Source organism: Phytophthora infestans, genomic scaffold (genome assembly GCF_000142945.1).
Source record: "Phytophthora infestans T30-4 supercont1.5 genomic scaffold, whole genome shotgun sequence".
NCBI lineage: Eukaryota > Oomycota > Peronosporomycetes > Peronosporales > Peronosporaceae > Phytophthora > Phytophthora infestans.
Window position 1 is genome coordinate 1528078 of NW_003303754.1, and position 16045 is coordinate 1544122.

Here is a 16045-nt window from a genome sequence, read left to right on the forward strand (position 1 = left end):
CACGTAGGTCTTGTTGTAGAACTGCACTTCTTCTGGCAGAATGGTGCCTGGGGTTTTGCTTTTGCTGATTCATTGGTTTCTTGTGCGAACGGGTGTATTTGTTCGAGCAGAAAATATCTATCACACAGCATAAATACAGAATCAGCATCAATCGACAAGAATACAATGATAAGCATTGTAATAATGTGATACAGTCTCAGACTGTGCCACAACTTGAGATTGGCACACAAACCTGGTATGTTCGGCGACCGTAGTTCCGTAAGTACGCCTCCAGTGTCTTCCAGTCATCGAACATCTTCACGTCAATCTTCGAAACGTGAACCAAATCATCCCGAGCGACGATACCACTATCCCCAGAGCCACGATTAGAAACTATAGCGTTGTTTCCGCTGGTAGTGTCCGATTTAGACGCACCGGAGGATTCAGAGCTGTCTTGGTGCTGATAGCGTCGGATCCAGAGACATCCGAAGACATTCCACGGCTGTGTGAGCGAGAGCGCCTCTTTCTATGGTCACGTTTTCGGCGTTTAGGCAGCTTACCCCTACTTCGGCTTATACGACGCGAAGTATGCGTTCTCGGTCGTTTCTTCTTGCACGTCGGGGCTCGCTGGCGTAGCGATGACCTAGAAGTTTCGGCAGCGCTGTCACTATCGTTACTACTGGAAGCCTCACTTCCGGATGCTTCATTGATCCGTTTTGGCGCGCGGGCGTGTCTGCGCGGCATTCCGGAGGCTAAACCCAAGCCACGTGCTCGCTGGGTGGACTGAATTTGAAATGGACGGAGGGAGGGGGCCGCCGGTCAGAGTGATGGTCATGGAATGGCTCAGTCCATCTGGTCGGTGAAGGGGATACACATCCCACTCTATTGGACTTTCTTCCTAAAAAAAAACGGTGTACGCAGCCATTCTCTTCCACAATCGTCGAGCATGGGTATTAGGTTCCGGTGTACGCCGGTAAGGCAAACAAATAGAATAAGTCTAGACGTCACAGGGACACGAGGCCCTCCGATTCTGGAGAGTCAAACAACCTCTTCCGGGCCTCGTACATGTACAAAGATCGCGGTTCGCAATGGGCCAGGAGAAAACATCGTCAGGCTGACAGACGGTTAGCCGCACCGTGTCTTGCAGCCCGTCATCGCGATAACGATGATTCCGGAGCAATAACGAGTTTCTGGTTATTGCAATGAACAACCCATTTCAGGATTCTATGTAGCTATATTGTCAAATTAATTTTTTGTAACTCGTATGTCTTTGTAGGTTTTTTAGATCAGAAGAACCTCTTAAAGTTAGAATGTAGTGGCAGCGTATTCTGTAGTAATAGTGCGTGACGGCATCGAAGAATATTATTTCTGTGTAACTATGTTTCTCGTAGGGTCGTTTTTGATGGGGTCTTAATCTCGGCAAGCTGACCCTTAAATTATATAAGCCACGGGTAAAAAAATATCGCTAACATATTACGCTTGCTCATTGATGAAATCCGTGTTCCGTATTCGGGCGTTTCTGTATATTCAAATCAGTATCTGTCGATTCTTGCGTCGTTTTTGTACATTTATGTGTCGTTTTTGTAATTTGTGTTCAGACTCGTCACTTAATAAGCTTTTTGTTAGGCAAGCATACTTTATGCAAAACCCAACTGGTTGTATTTCACTCTTACGTGATTTTCTTGCGTTTAGTTCTTAGATTTCGCATAAAGTATGCTTGCCTAACAAAAAGCTTATTAAGTGCACCCGGCAAATTTGTCGGAGTGTAGAATATCTTAATTACTAAATAAAGAATAAATCACAAAATAAGGGCCATTATTCCCAGAACAAAGGTCCAGCCTGCTACCTTCATGTTTAAATACAAACATTAGCACAAACACTGAAAAACGACCAAAAAGTGACAAAGTTACACAAAAATACTTCCTTGACCCTGTCGCGCACTGTAAGCAGTAACGAGTTACATCACACCTGGACCGTATTCATATATTGCAACTCAGATTTTGCATCGTGCACATCTCAAACAATTGTGGTAATAGTTTGTTAGCTCGACCCAAGGAAGTTAAGTACATTTGCAGGTAGTTCTCGCTGTGCGACTAAAGTACGCAATAATGAACATAACCTGATGCAAAGTCGAGGTACGCTGCTCATTGTCTTGTTATGAATGTTGATTCCTTCTGCAATGCACGCCTCACCCCTGGCAGTCTGTGCAGTCGCTAAGTTCATCTAATTTTAAGCTCGCGGGAAGTTCTCCCAATACTTCTTATAGAGCTTCGGTAGATACTTTTTTCGTATTTCGTCAGTTTTCGAAACTTGACATGACCTTGTAACGTTTCTGGAGTGATTCCCTTGTGCTTCATATCTTTGAAAAGGGGCACGATGCTGTCCGCAAGATCGTCGAAAATTTTCTCCGCTTCCTCAAGGGTTTTGCCCTTGATCATCTCTGCTGCCTTGGCATCCATATCATCCTGGTTTCTAAGAAAAGCCATGATCCAGGTCCGAATGCCCCTCTCTTCAATCGCCAGTTCGTCGTCATGCTTTTTAAGATGTCGCAGGCTTTTGACATAAGCAACACCCTGCTGTGGAAGTCTGATGGAAGCGGCCTCGGCGAGATCGTTCGTCGACTCTCCACTCGTGATGGCAAGAACAGAGGCTGAAACTGCCAGCAGGATGGTACTCACAACACGCATAACAAACGTAAGCAGCGATGATCTGTGTTCGACAAAGCAAAAGGAATAATGAACCTGAATACCGGCTATCGAAACGCAAGATGCGTCCAATCATGTAAATGCAGCATCGTCCTTTGTTTGTTATCAAAGAACTACTCTGTTTACGGTCCCCGTCCGTAAACAGAATATTGTTCTTTGATATTTTAACCAATACCCTTAATAAGTGTTGCTTGAGTTTTGCATATCCTGCCATATCTACTTAAACCGTTAAGGGAAGAAAGTTTAATTTTAGACGCAACTAGTATTTTACCTATGAAAGTGCATAAAGAGCCGCTTTTTGGCTTGACAAAGATATGAAGTTGGACCATGTTTAATTTGTAGCTAATAAATAACCTATTTATTCACTTAGCAACACTATATATAGATTATTCAATTATAACCCTATACGCGTCATTATTTTGATAGAATAACTAGGATATCGGATAAATCAACATTGTGGTATTGGAGTGTTACAGACAACGACGGTGAAATCTGCCCGTGTCTGACTCCATTTAAAATAAAAGTATTACGCGCGAAAGGAATACACGCCCATAAATTTGATTAGTTGAAAGTGGTAATTCGAGCTCAAAGTCTGACCAATCATCACCCAGTAAATCGTTCTAGTTTTTATTTTAAAAAATGGACGGATATTCAGTGTCAATAATTCTAAGTCGCCTCGCTTTAGGTCGCCATAATTTAGTCCAGAAACTACCAACATTTGAGCAAGTCGAGTAAGTGGGCCTGGTGGTTTCAAGATATACTGTGATTCCATTAAATTAAACCGAGTACAGTACGAGCTGTACATGCTCTCTCCGTTGGAATACGTGCTGCCTACCCTCAATAAACAACAACATCACTTATTTTCTAAAAGACTAAGACCTACGTAACTTGGCTCTACGTTGACTGCAATACTATAAAACAACAATAACAAAAACTGTACGGACAGTCTTACACTGTAGAAGGGAGCATCTATGAGATAAAAAGTGATGTAGCTGCGAAAAAAACTGATTCAATGTCTTGTCGGAATGAGTGGCAGCAGCTACAGCTGCAACTGACTCTCGATGAGACTAAAAGTGGTTCACGCTGTGATAGGCTCTCGCTTGCGACGCGAGGTAGCTTTGGTAGAGCTTATAAATCTCGCTGTCCGTGGCAGTATGGCTTGAGATGCTCAACTTGGCTTTCACTTTATTTGGCGTCAGATCCTTCGATAGCCATTTCCTAATCCTCTGATTAGGTATTCTCAAAGTCCCACCTCTTTCTTCTCCATCGATGTCGCTCTCATGGTCGTCATCGCCCACGCTGTGGTCGACAATGTCATCCATTCTGTTCGATCTCAGTAGCCGCATTCCGACGGCAGCTTCGATCGAAGGAGCCAACAGGATCGATGTAGGCGCTGGTGCCTTATCAAGCTTGGACGTGTCCTTGTCTGCGACTGCTGACAGAACGTCGCTGCATGCGAGGAGAATGGTCGCAGTGAAGAGCAGAGCGTAAGTTGAGCGCATTGTTTGCGTGACGACGACAGGTGGGATGGCAAGTGCTTACTGAACGGCAAAATCTAATGTGATCTGTCAGCAATTGAAAAAAAGGTGGCATGGTGCCACCATTGGGGGCGAAGCCCACGTACAGCATCCAGTCAAGCCATGTCTTTGCCCCGTCATTACTACTCATGTGATGTGCAGCACAGCACGCGCATGTTCCCAATACCACAATAACGTCTCGCTAATTAAACCTTAATGTTTATTTCAGAAGCTAGTAGCTTCAAGCTGCTGCACACGACACGGTCATTTATCAATTCCCTGCGCAATTCTGCAATGCCGTGAACACCCTCACCCACAAAGGCCCCACCCACGTTGCGAAACAGGATAACTGTTGTTGTTGTTTAAGGCAAATGCCGAAGTGAGTAGATTAAAGTCAATTAAATCTGTCCTCTAAACTTCAGTGCTCCTGGCCATCCACCAGATTAACCGGTTTGGGACCGGTCCAGTTTGGAACGTCACGCCGGTTAGCCAAACCGTGCAGAGTCGGTGCATATCAACACTCCCACTCACCGCTACCGCACGTCGTTCCTCTTCTTGATTCCACTTGCTTCGCGTAGGAACGCTAGCGACTTCGTTCCCAGTGCTTTCGTAAGCATGTCAGCTAACTGCTGCTTCGTGTCGATGTAGGCCACCTTGATTGTGGAACGTTCCACATTCTCTCGAATAAAGTGGTGACGGATATCCACGTGCTTGGTCCTCGCGTGATATCCAGCGTTGCTTGCAAGTGCAATAGCACCTTGATTGTCTTCCCAGACCTGCGTCGCTCCCACTTGCTCGTGACCCATGTCCTTCAGCATGGCACGTGTCCATAGTACCTCTTGAGTACAAAGGCTTAGTGCCATGTACTCTGCTTCCGCTGAGCTAAGTGCAACCGTCCTCTGGTACTTGGACTTAAACACCACCGGAGCGTTCCCAATCATGATCATGACGCCAGACACTGAACGTCTGTCGTCAATGTTGCTTCACCAGTCTGCGTCCGTAAACGCTTCTGCCTTGACAGCTTGCGTTCCAAATCCACTCGTTCCACTTTTGTAAACGATACCATGATAACGAGTGGACTTCAAATACTGCAGAACACGAATCGCTGCCTTCCAGTCTTGCGTTCCAGGATCCTCTAGGAAGCGTGCCAGCTGCGTGACAACGTAGGCAATGTCCGGCCGAGTACAGGTTGTGATGTACATGAGGCACCCGATTAAGGAACGATACGGTCGTGACCGCATTTCGGCACGTTCCTTTTCCGTAGTCGGCGACATCATCTTGGACAACTTCAGGTTTGCTGCGCAAGGGTTCTCCACCATCTTGGCGTTCCGTTGATTGACTCGTTCCACAATGTCGTCAATGTACCGAGTTTGCTTGATCATCAACGTTCCACATTCTCTATCGTGGCCAATCTCCATTCCCAAAATGAATTTGGCCTCGCCAAGCTCCTTCATCTTGAATGCGCTCTTCAGGGCGTTTTTGACCTCTCGAATTTCGTCGCGCGTCTTGGCCGCAATGATCATGTCGTCCACAGATAGACATACGTACACGAATGCGTTTTTGGAGCGCTTGACGTAGACACACTGGTCGGCTCCGCAACATTTGAAACCATTCTGCAGGAACCCGCGATGAATAGTCTTGTTCCATGCACTTGCAGCTTGCTTCAAGCCGTAGATGGCCTTTAGCAGTTTGCACTTCATGCCTTCAGCATTCTCGAGACCAAGTGGAACGTCCATGTAGACCAAATCCACCAAACAACTGTTTAGGAACGCTGTGTCGGCATCCAGTTGCTCCATAATGTAGCCGCACGTAACGCAAACAGCGAGTACAACTCGAATCGAGTTCATATTCGCAACTGGGGAGTACGTCTCAAAGAAGTCTATTCCAAACTTCTGCTTGAACCCCTGCGCTACTAGGCGTGCCTTGTAACGGATAACCCGGCCGTTCTCGTCACGCTTCTTCGTGAACACCCAGCGACATCCAATGGAACGAGTTGTCGTTCCACGTGGAACGAGCGTCCATGTTCCGTTCCGGGAATGCGAATTCAGCTCTGACTGCATAGCACGACGCCACTCTCCTGCTTCGTTACTGGCAATAGCTTCTGCGTACGTGTTAGGCGTATCTGGAACGCCACCAATGCTGGCCGCGTACGCCAACACTGCCTCTGCGAGCAAACCATCTTCGTCGATTCTGGCACGCTTAGGAGATGACGGTCCATCACTTCCACGCTCCACATCTTCATCGCCACCATTCCCAAGTAGAAGTAATGGCTCACGAGGGCGCGTAGATCGTTCCGTTTCAGGATGGAAGATCATCCGGTCCTCATGGAACGATGGAGGCTGCGAATGGAACGTTGCCAAATCCAACCCATTTAACCTGGGTTCCTCCGGCGCGGGTAGCTGCTGTATTTCTGCGTTCCGTTCCGGTTCAAGGTCGTCCATCTCAATGTCTTGAGCAGGCTCCTCTGCTTCTTCCATCGGTTCATCCTGAGCAGGCTTACGTTCCACTCCCGATATTGGAACGATCGTATCATCGTTCCTCGTCACATGGATGACCGTTCCTGAAGCTGGCGACTGCGTGTCATAGATTCCGCCCACCTCACGCTCGTCCAGCTTGACCGACCGTGTCACCTTGACCTTCGACGCATCCATGTCGTACACACGATATCCTTTCACGTTCTCAGCGTACCCGAGGAACGTGCACTTGAAGCTCTTGGGTTTCAGCTTCGTTCTCATCACGTCGTCCACATGAGCGTACCCTTGTGACCCAAAAACACGTAGGTGTTCCATCCGTGGCTTCACCTGGAACGACAGCTCGTACGGCGTGACATCAGAGTTTGATGTGTTCGTGGAACGGTTGATGAGATACACTGCAGTACTAACCGCTTCCGCCCACCACTGCGTCGACATAGACTTGTAGTGCAGCATGCTTCTTGCCTTCTCCATGATGGTACGGTTCATGCGTTCCGCCACTCCATTCTGCTGAGGGCTGTATGGAACGCTACGCTGATGCACGATACCGTTCCGTTTGCATAGTTCCAAAACTGTCTTGTTCACGAACTCCGTTCCAATATCGGAACGAAGACATTTTAGACGTTCCCCCCACTGGGTTTCGTACAATGCCTTGAACTCCTTCAGTTTGCTGCCCACCTCGCTCTTGCTCTTCATAAAGTACGCAACGACAAACCTTGAGTAGTCGTCTACGAACGTCAGAACATATTTGGCACCACCCTTTGAGATCGTTCTCATTGGGCCCATTACGTCCGTGTGTACTAGTTCCAACACACGCGTCGTTCTCGTTAGCGATCGTGAGGGGAACGTCGTCACGGTCTGCTTTCCCTTCATACATCCACCGCGCAAAGTCTCGTTCCCATTTTTCACATGTGGGATACCAATTGTGGAACGTTGAGTCTTCGTCAGCGCGTCCTTGTTGAGGTGACCCATGCGAGCGTGCCAAAGCTCCCACTCGCTGTCAGGACCGGCGTATTGCACGAAGTGTGCCTCCTCCTGCTGACAGTCCAGCAGGAACGCCTTACCGACCTTCTTCCCTGACGCTATCGCAGCGTTCCGTCCCCAAACTACACAACTGGAACGCTGGAACTCCACGCTCATGCCTCGTTCCGCGAGCTTCCCGACCGACAATAACCGTCTATCGAGCCCCGGAATGTGGAGCACGTCCACCATTCGGATGCGTTTACCGTCCAAACCAGTCAACTTGACCGTTCCAGTTCCTGCGACGCGCAGCTTCTTGCCATCTGCAATCGTCACGTTGATGCCACTGTCTAGTGCCTCGTACCCAAATAGGTCGTTCCGGTGAGGGGTCATGTGCGACGTCGCACCACTATCAATCAGCCACCCGGCCGAGCGTTCCCCACCAACTGCAAACACTGCATCGTCTTGACTGCTCTTCTTTGCAGCAGGACAGTTCCGCTTCATGTGACCCACTTGGTCACAGTTGAAACACTTGCCCTTGAAACCAACGTTCCGTTTCGGACCGTTCCATTTTCGATCGTTCCATTTTTGACCGTTCCCTCGGCCGTTCCGGAACTTGCCTGCGTTCCCATTCACTTGGAACGCCTTCTCCATGGTTGCCTTCTTCTCGAGTCGCTCGTACTCCTTCAACAGCTTTTCCTTGGCCTCGATGAGCGTCACACCCTTGGCGTTCTCCACGATAGACGAAATGAGCTCGTACTCATCGGGGAGGCTGCTCAGCAGCACCACCAGCTGGCGTGCCTCGTCCATGGGCTCTCCTAGCGTCTGCAACCCGACGATCAGCTCATCAAACGCATCCAGATGCTTGGCCATAGTCGATCCACTTCCCATCTTGAACTCGTGGAGGCGACGCGTCATCGTCACGCGGTTGTGGAGCGTGGTGCGGTTATAGAACTCTCGCAGCGTTCCCCAAGCTTCTATGGAACGAGTGGTCGACCGAATCTTGGTCTGATGCTGGAGTTGCACTCCCTGAGCGATGATGCCGAGCGCCTTGGCATCATTGACGAGCCACGCCTCGGTGATCTCGCTCTCCGGCTTGACGGCTTGAATATGCGCAAGCAGGCCCTTCCTGGCTAGCGTCATGCGCATATTGTACTCCCAGTGGAAGTAGTTCCCACTCCCTAGGAGGACTTCGGCGCGCTTGGTCGTCGTCATATTTTGGAACGTTCCAGTAGAGTTGAGCGTTTGCGGCTGTTAACCTGTTGTTGTTGTTAAAGGAAAATGCCGAAGTGAGTAGATTAAAGTCAATTAAATCTGTCCTCTAAACTTCAGTGCTCCTGGCCATCCACCAGATTAACCGGTTTGGGACCGGTCCAGTTTGGAACGTCACGCCGGTTAGCCGAACCGTGCAGAGTCGGTGCATATCAACAATAACGAATGAACAGCGACAACAGATCAAAGCCGACAACACATCATTGATCTAGGTCCAGCTTGTGTTGTGGGCTCAAAACGTGTTTCAGCTACAGCGAGCTTTATAAGCAAGAGCACCAACTCGAAGCCACACCATTGGAAGCTCTGACTACGAAGTCTCACCGTTCGGTCCTTTCTCCAGAGCTAGACGCAGAGCTCACAAATTGGGTAGGCTGGTAAGATTTTTTTTTAAATGCGGATGGATCTGAGCGTTTGCCACCTCTTTTCAGCATACTTTTATTACCTGCACCGATTTGACGAAACTGGGCGTAAAATCAGTTATAACCATTCAAAATTAACAAAAGAACTCATGTTTTCACACTATATTAATGTGCACACTCATTTCGGACCGGATGTTGTACCTATTACTGACTTGTGTCAATTCCCTGTTGTTTACAGGCTGTATCATCCTACTGATTTAAGGAAATTATTTGCTAAATGCTTTCCCAAAAACACCACATTGAAGTGCATATTCGGATCCGGGCCAGAGGTAGTGGTGGGTTTTGGGTTTGAGCCGGTGTTAATTATCGACGAGGAATTTCAAAAAGCCAGTAAGAAGTAATGAAATTTGGGTACGAGGATGATACAGCCTGTAAACAACAAGGAATTTCCAGAAGTCAGTAATAAATACTGAGTTTTGGGTTTGAGGATGATACAGCCTGTAAACAACGAGGAATTTTTAAAAATTAGCAAAACGTACTGAGATTTGGGTTTGGGGATGGGAATAATACTTAAGTCTTGAAGATTATAGTTTTACTTTTTTTTTAATATCAGTAGCTCTTTGTTTTCATCATGTGGTTCTTCGCAAACGACTTATCGGGATTATCGAGGAAAAACGTATTTACTATGAAATTAAAACCCATAATACTTTATGAAAAAAAACAGTATATTTTTTATCATCCTAGTGTGTCATTCTTTTTAAAAAAGTACTTCTATTAAAAAGAAGTGGGGTATTATTAAAAATACCGACTTTAGGGTTTAAGCTGAAGTTTCGCAATTTTATCAATGAAATCGTCATTGGTAAGCTGTAGCTGTTTCTCACCTCTTCTGGTAGTTGATGAAGCGCATTGCCATCAGCGTGCACACACAAAAGAAAAGTACGAATCCGACCAGAATCCCGCAGTTCCTCCAAATCTCGCTGTGTTTCATCAAGAAGTTCCCCTCCACATACTGCTGCACAGTGAGTTCGTCCGGAAGTGATGGTGGTACGTTTGTCATCTGTCTGCAACCCAGGTCTCCACCACTGCTGCAGCCCCCGAACACAACCGCCGAGAAAGCTGCCATGCTGTACGTCATTGGGGTGATATCGTACAGCCACACTGTCGCTGACGGTAACGTCGAAGCCGGAGGACTGAAACCCGAAAATAAGTACGAAATTAGTGTCACTAAGACGCCCACGATCTCTGCAACTTCCAAGTTCGGCAGCAGGAAAACCAGCAGCTCAGCCATGTATGCTTGATGTAGTACGTGTAGTGACAGCACCAACCAACACGAGAAGAAGGCTCCGACCCCAGTAAAGCCCACAAGGGGAAAGAACGGGATCAAAAATAGTAATACTGCTGCGAAGACGTAGGGGATCTCTATCACACTCAGACCGACGAAGTACCAAAGAGCATTGTACGTCTGTGACGCTCGCTCACGGTAGAACACCGAGCGTTCCTCGGCAACAACAGGAATCAAGCCGTTGAACGACACCAAACCAATGAATCCCACGGCCAAGTAAACCATTCCCAAACCGGAATTGATACCAGAGTACGACGTGTACTCTGCACCCGCGTACGAAATACCAAAGAGCGCACCCAAGCCTAAGGATATAACGAACCGCGTCAAGTTAAAAGAAGCAGTACGCCAGTAGAGATCGCAAAAGCGTTTCAACAGGAATTTCGCTTGAGTGAGCTCGGAAGCTGCGCGTTTGTCGCTGAATTCGAGTGCTGGTAATGTCGGTGATGGTCGAGTCACACCTTCCTGGTCTAAACTCGACTGTAGACGCTGAGCGTGAGTGCTCGCTTTGAAGATCTCCACAAAATTCGTCTTGTCTCCGTTGCTGTTACCGACACCAGCACCGATCACCTCCAACATCCACGTAGCCGGGTTGTAGTCGGCTTCAAGCGTTGCTACACCTTCAAGCGACTCGAAGTACTCGATCATTTCACGTGCGTTGTCACCTAACTCGCCAACAAAGACTGTCTCACCGCCACGTTTCAACAGTAACAGACTGTCGAACACACTGAAAACCTCGGAAGATGGCTGGTGGATGGTACACACGATGGTACGCCCCGTATCCGCCACTTTTCGAACTCCATCCATGATCAACTTGGCCGATCGAGCGTCCAACCCACTCGTCGGTTCGTCCAGGAACAAGACACTCGGCGAGTTACGTGTCACCACTCCGATCGTCAGTCTCTTCATCTGCTCCACGGAGCTGCCACGGATGATCTGGTCAGCGATCAGATTTAGATCTAGAAGATCTAAACACTCGTTTACAGAATCATATTTGTGACTGTCTGGAATATCGGCGCCTTGACGTAGGAACGCACTGAATGTCAACGCCTCACGAATGGTAGACGACTCGGAGTGAATGTCCATCTGCTCACAGTACCCCGTCGAACGTCGAATAGCCAGATCTGTGGCAGGATGACCATTGAGCAGAATCTGACCGCGGATCTGACCGCCAGTCTTCCGCCCAGCAATCACGTCCATCAGCGTCGTCTTGCCAGCTCCAGACGAGCCCATAAGCGCAGTGATAGTGCCTGGTAGTGCATACCCAGAGATGCCTTTCAGCAAGTCGATTGTTCTCTTCGGGTTGGTCGGGTCTGGTACAGTGTACCACAAATCCTGGAACCTGGTACAAAATACTTTTGTCTTGCGTGGTCGACCGAGATCACTGACTCGCTGTGTTTCTTTGATCCTCGCGGCGTTCGAGTGAGCGTGTAGCTGTCTTTTGCGTCAACTTTGCTCTCATCTGTAAGTACAACATTTTCTGGACGCTCGAAGCGATGGTACTCTAGTGCGATGCAAGACAGGAACAGGAAGAACACGTATGTGACTGCCATATAGACCATCCCGTACCACAGCCAGTACTTCTCGGACGGTACCTCGTATGTACTGAGGGTGTATTCCCCCATCGTCATACCGTACTTAGTACAGTAGTCGATCCCATTGTACCCACATTTGTCAAAGTGTGAGGAGATGTACTGGTTAATACCCAGTGCGCGAATCCCCCACGACGTCGGGTTGATCCAGTACATCCAGATGAGGTACTCTGGAATTTGGTCCTTTGTGATCGTGTAGCCGGCAAACATGACGAAAAACACGATCGAAACGCTGGAAAGAGGATTAGCCACGTTCAAATTTGGAGACGCAGTAGCCAGAAAAAAGAAGAAGGCCGCCAGTGCGACGTTGATCAGACACAGCACCACCACGAAGACGATGAAGCTCCAGAACGAATTCAAGAAGCCACACATCCAGTACACAATGGCACTGAACACCACCGTTTCCAGAATGATGGCTGGTAGTTGTACCACTGAGTTGGACAGCACGTACGACGCTGTCCGGAACAAGTTGGCACCTCGTTGCTTGTAGAAAACCTCTCGTGTAGCCATCACCGTCGGGATTTGAGCAGCCTGACCCACTGACAGATTTAAAATGGATTCGAAAATGATACCCATAGTCAGCTGCGCATCTGTCGTGTCGAACTGGTAGTAGACACTGGAGCACAGTAGAGCGATGACAGTACTCATGATCAGTCGTCCTACCATAGCTGACATCTCCCGTCTCGTGATAGTAATCTCTCGCTTCATCAGTAGCATCGTACTAGCCCAGAAACTCTGAGAGAATTCTGGTTGAACATCCATATGAGTCTTCATATCTTCGACGAGACTGGGGGCAACTGGAGCTTGAAGGGCGTTCAGGGTTTGACTGTAGATGGCCGAGTGTTTAAACGCATTGGAGAACTCTTTGGGAGAACGAGGGATGACTCCATTGTCGAGTTTCACTTCGTATTGGTTTTGTTTGTTGGTACCGAGATCTAGTAGGAAATCCGCCACGTCGCGAGACGGAGGACACTTGAAGCCAAGGTTCTCGAAGTATCTTAAGGCTTCTGTGCATGGTCCGTGGTACATAAGGTGACCGGCGTTTAGAATCATGACATCGTCGAACAGAGCGAACACCTCGGGTGACGGTTGCAGTAGTGAGATGACCACTGTCTTACGGAACTTCTTGGCCAGACTACGTTGCGTCGTGATGATATCGAACGTCGCGGCGCTGTCCAGCCCCGTGCTGATCTCGTCCATCATCACCACGTACTTGTTACCAAACGACATCTCGCCTGTCGTCACGCGCTTACGCTCTCCACCAGACACACCACGTAGCATAGCGTCGCCCACAATTGTGTGCTGACAGTTCTCCAGTCCCAGTTGCTGGATCACAACGTCTGGGTAATGTTTGACAAGTGCTTGAGCGGCTTTCAGCGCCTCCGCATTCTCGTCCGGAGTTCCGTTCACCAAGTGACTCGCGTCATGTTCAGACAACACCTCACCACACGCAGCATGGGCGAACTCCAGCGTCTCCTTCACTGTCAATTCGGGGTAATGTTTGTCACGCTGTGGCACATACGACACCAACTGCGGTAGTCGTCTGTGCAACTCTTCAGCCGACGTGCCATTGTACGTCACCTCACCCTCGATCGAGACGTTCTTGTCCTTCGGGAAGCGTCCACTTAGTAGCTTCATCAATGACGACTTGCCTGCCCCAGGCTGCCCCAGTACAAGTGTGATGGTCCCTAGCTTGAGGACGCCACTCACGCCTCTCAGAATACGCTTGGTCACTGTGTGTTTCGTAGCGACTAGACCACGCAGCGTCTTCATCATCTCGTTCGGGAGTGTAGGTAGCTGCACCTCCAGGTCACTCGCGTCCTTGACCACGACGTCCGCAGAGATGGACACGTCCTTGAAACGCACTTCCATCCGAGGAAGAGGTTTGCCCAACGACGTCTCCAAGCGCGAAGCCACGTGTTCGTGAAGTTCTAATGGCCCTCGAGCCATCAGCATTTTGCCGTCGTCGTACCCGATCGCTGTGGCGAGTGTTTTCCCACCAGCAGTTGTCGTCATGGCAAAGTGTTTAACGTGGTGACTCTTTGTTTGGATTGATGCAGGAGAAGAAAATTGAGGAATGATACCTCGGATGTGTGTACAGTACCATTTTACCAAAGTGATTATTGGACATGACTTTGCCTGGCAATCGCGTCGTTTACGATACACTGACTTGCCTGGCAAACCGAAGGATTACACTGATTGGTGGACTCAGATTCTGATCCCCTTCTTTTTTTTTGGCACGCCCGGCTGAGTGAAATGTGACGAGGCTAAGAGCATCTCCAGCGGTTGGTCGTAAAGGCGGTTTTATCTCAAATGTAGCGCGCTTAAGACTTGAGCGAGTCTTAACGCTCCCAGCGGTAAGTCTCAACGCTGGTTTTAACTTCAGCAGGTCTTAAATTTGCCTTTCGGGGTTTTAAAATAAGACTCGGATCTTAAAGGGTGGTGTGGCCCACACTTCAACGTTGACACGAGCTCGCGCGCAAAACAGAAGAACTCGTCGAGAAAGATGGGGAAGGGTCGAGAATGGAGCGCGGAGGAGACGATTCAGCTGTGCAGATCGTGGCTGGAGACATCAGAAGACCCCATTCGCGGAGCCGGTCAAAAGAAGGGTTCGTTCTACGCCAAAGTTTATCAGCATTGGCTTGCACAGCGAGGGGCTGGTGCAGACGAGCGATCGGAGGCTGCAGTTTCTGGTAGGTGGAAGAAGCTCCAGCCAGAAGTGACAAAATTCGAGGGCATCTTCTCAAAGCTGAAGAGCAAGGAACGCTCTGGATGGAATGAGGAGATGTTCGTAAAGTCAGCAGTATCGATCTACGGGGAGCGGCACAAGCAGCCATTTGAGTTTTTGGATGCTTGGAATGAGCTTCGTGACAAACCCAAGTGGACACAACGGCTTACTACTTCGAGCACTACGCTAGGAACAAAACGCAAAAAAGAAGCTGTGCCAAGACCAGAAAGCCAGAAAGCTGCGAAGGCTGCTAAGATTGCTGGAAGTGTCGGCAAAGATGGTTTGCCAACCGATCTGCATCTACGATTTGTGGCAGCGTCGGAAAAGAAGGCTTTAGTGATGGAGAAGCAGTTTCAGTACAGCATTTTCATGCAGGCTCCGGACAGCGCAGAGTCCCAGGAATATTTTGCCATCCAGCGCCAGGCAATTTTGGCCCAGCTTCGTGCATCTACTTGTGACGCGCTGTCAAAGGAAGGCGATAAAGAGAGCCGTGACGCCAATGCAAACTCAGAAACCATTGGCGATTCCTTCTTTAACCAGCTATCAGGTTAGCTCGAAAGCATTTCGACACTACAGGTATGTGGTTGCTGTTTGCCTATCATTACAATACCGTGCTAACTACCTTCTCCAAATACTTTCCAGACATGCTCAATTAAGTCGTTCTTCAACTCGAAATGCAAGGCTTCGTCTTCAATTACTTTCAGTACTTGCGCAATGTCGGTAACCGGGCAAAATTCATTCGGCAGTGGTGGTGCGGGACTTACCCAACCATCTTCGTAAAGATATTCATTGTTGCAAGCACTTTCCCCTTGTTCGTTCTCAATGATCATATTGTGGAGAACAATGCATGCCATCATGACGTCTCCCATGGCTGTACTGCTCCAAAGTTTACACGGCTGAGCAATTATGCGAAAGCGCTGCTGTAAAACGCCAAAGGCACGTTCGACATCTTTTCGAGCTCCTTCCTGAAGTGCAGCATACAACTTTCTTTTGCGGTTAGCTGGCGAGCTGATGCTGTGCTGGAATATAGCCCACGAAGGATATATTCCATCAGTCAAGTAGTAAGCGTGACTGTAGTCTGCGTCATTAACTCTGAAAGAAACTTTAGGTGTTTCACCATTCA

The 16045-nt window shown here is 48.6% G+C and overlaps 4 protein-coding genes across 4 annotated transcripts; 1 reads left to right on the forward strand and 3 right to left on the reverse strand.

The window, feature by feature from the left end:
* Window positions 1-2198: 2198 nt before the first annotated feature.
* Window positions 2199-2666, reverse strand: PITG_22730 (secreted RxLR effector peptide protein, putative; the record flags this gene model as incomplete). The annotated part of the gene is made up of 1 exon (XM_002905803.2): window positions 2199-2666. The coding sequence occupies one exon, from the start codon at window positions 2664-2666 to the stop codon at window positions 2199-2201; it is 468 nt and encodes a 155-aa protein (XP_002905849.1).
* A 1085-nt stretch (window positions 2667-3751) lies between these two features.
* On the reverse strand, window positions 3752-4186 carry PITG_04148 (secreted RxLR effector peptide protein, putative; the record flags this gene model as incomplete). Its single annotated transcript, XM_002905804.1, has 1 exon — window positions 3752-4186. The coding sequence occupies one exon, from the start codon at window positions 4184-4186 to the stop codon at window positions 3752-3754; it is 435 nt and encodes a 144-aa protein (XP_002905850.1).
* A 5954-nt stretch (window positions 4187-10140) lies between these two features.
* On the reverse strand, window positions 10141-14144 carry PITG_04149 (ATP-binding Cassette (ABC) Superfamily; the record flags this gene model as incomplete). The annotated part of the gene is made up of 3 exons (XM_002905805.1): window positions 10141-11990; window positions 12075-12082; window positions 12124-14144. 3 exons carry the CDS (start codon window positions 14142-14144, stop codon window positions 10141-10143), a joined length of 3879 nt encoding a protein of 1292 aa, XP_002905851.1.
* Window positions 14145-14700: 556 nt separating this feature from the next.
* PITG_04150 (uncharacterized protein) lies at window positions 14701-15578 on the forward strand (the record flags this gene model as incomplete). Its single annotated transcript, XM_002905806.1, has 2 exons — window positions 14701-15469; window positions 15565-15578. The coding sequence occupies 2 exons, from the start codon at window positions 14701-14703 to the stop codon at window positions 15576-15578; spliced, it is 783 nt and encodes a 260-aa protein (XP_002905852.1).
* Window positions 15579-16045: the final 467 nt, after the last annotated feature.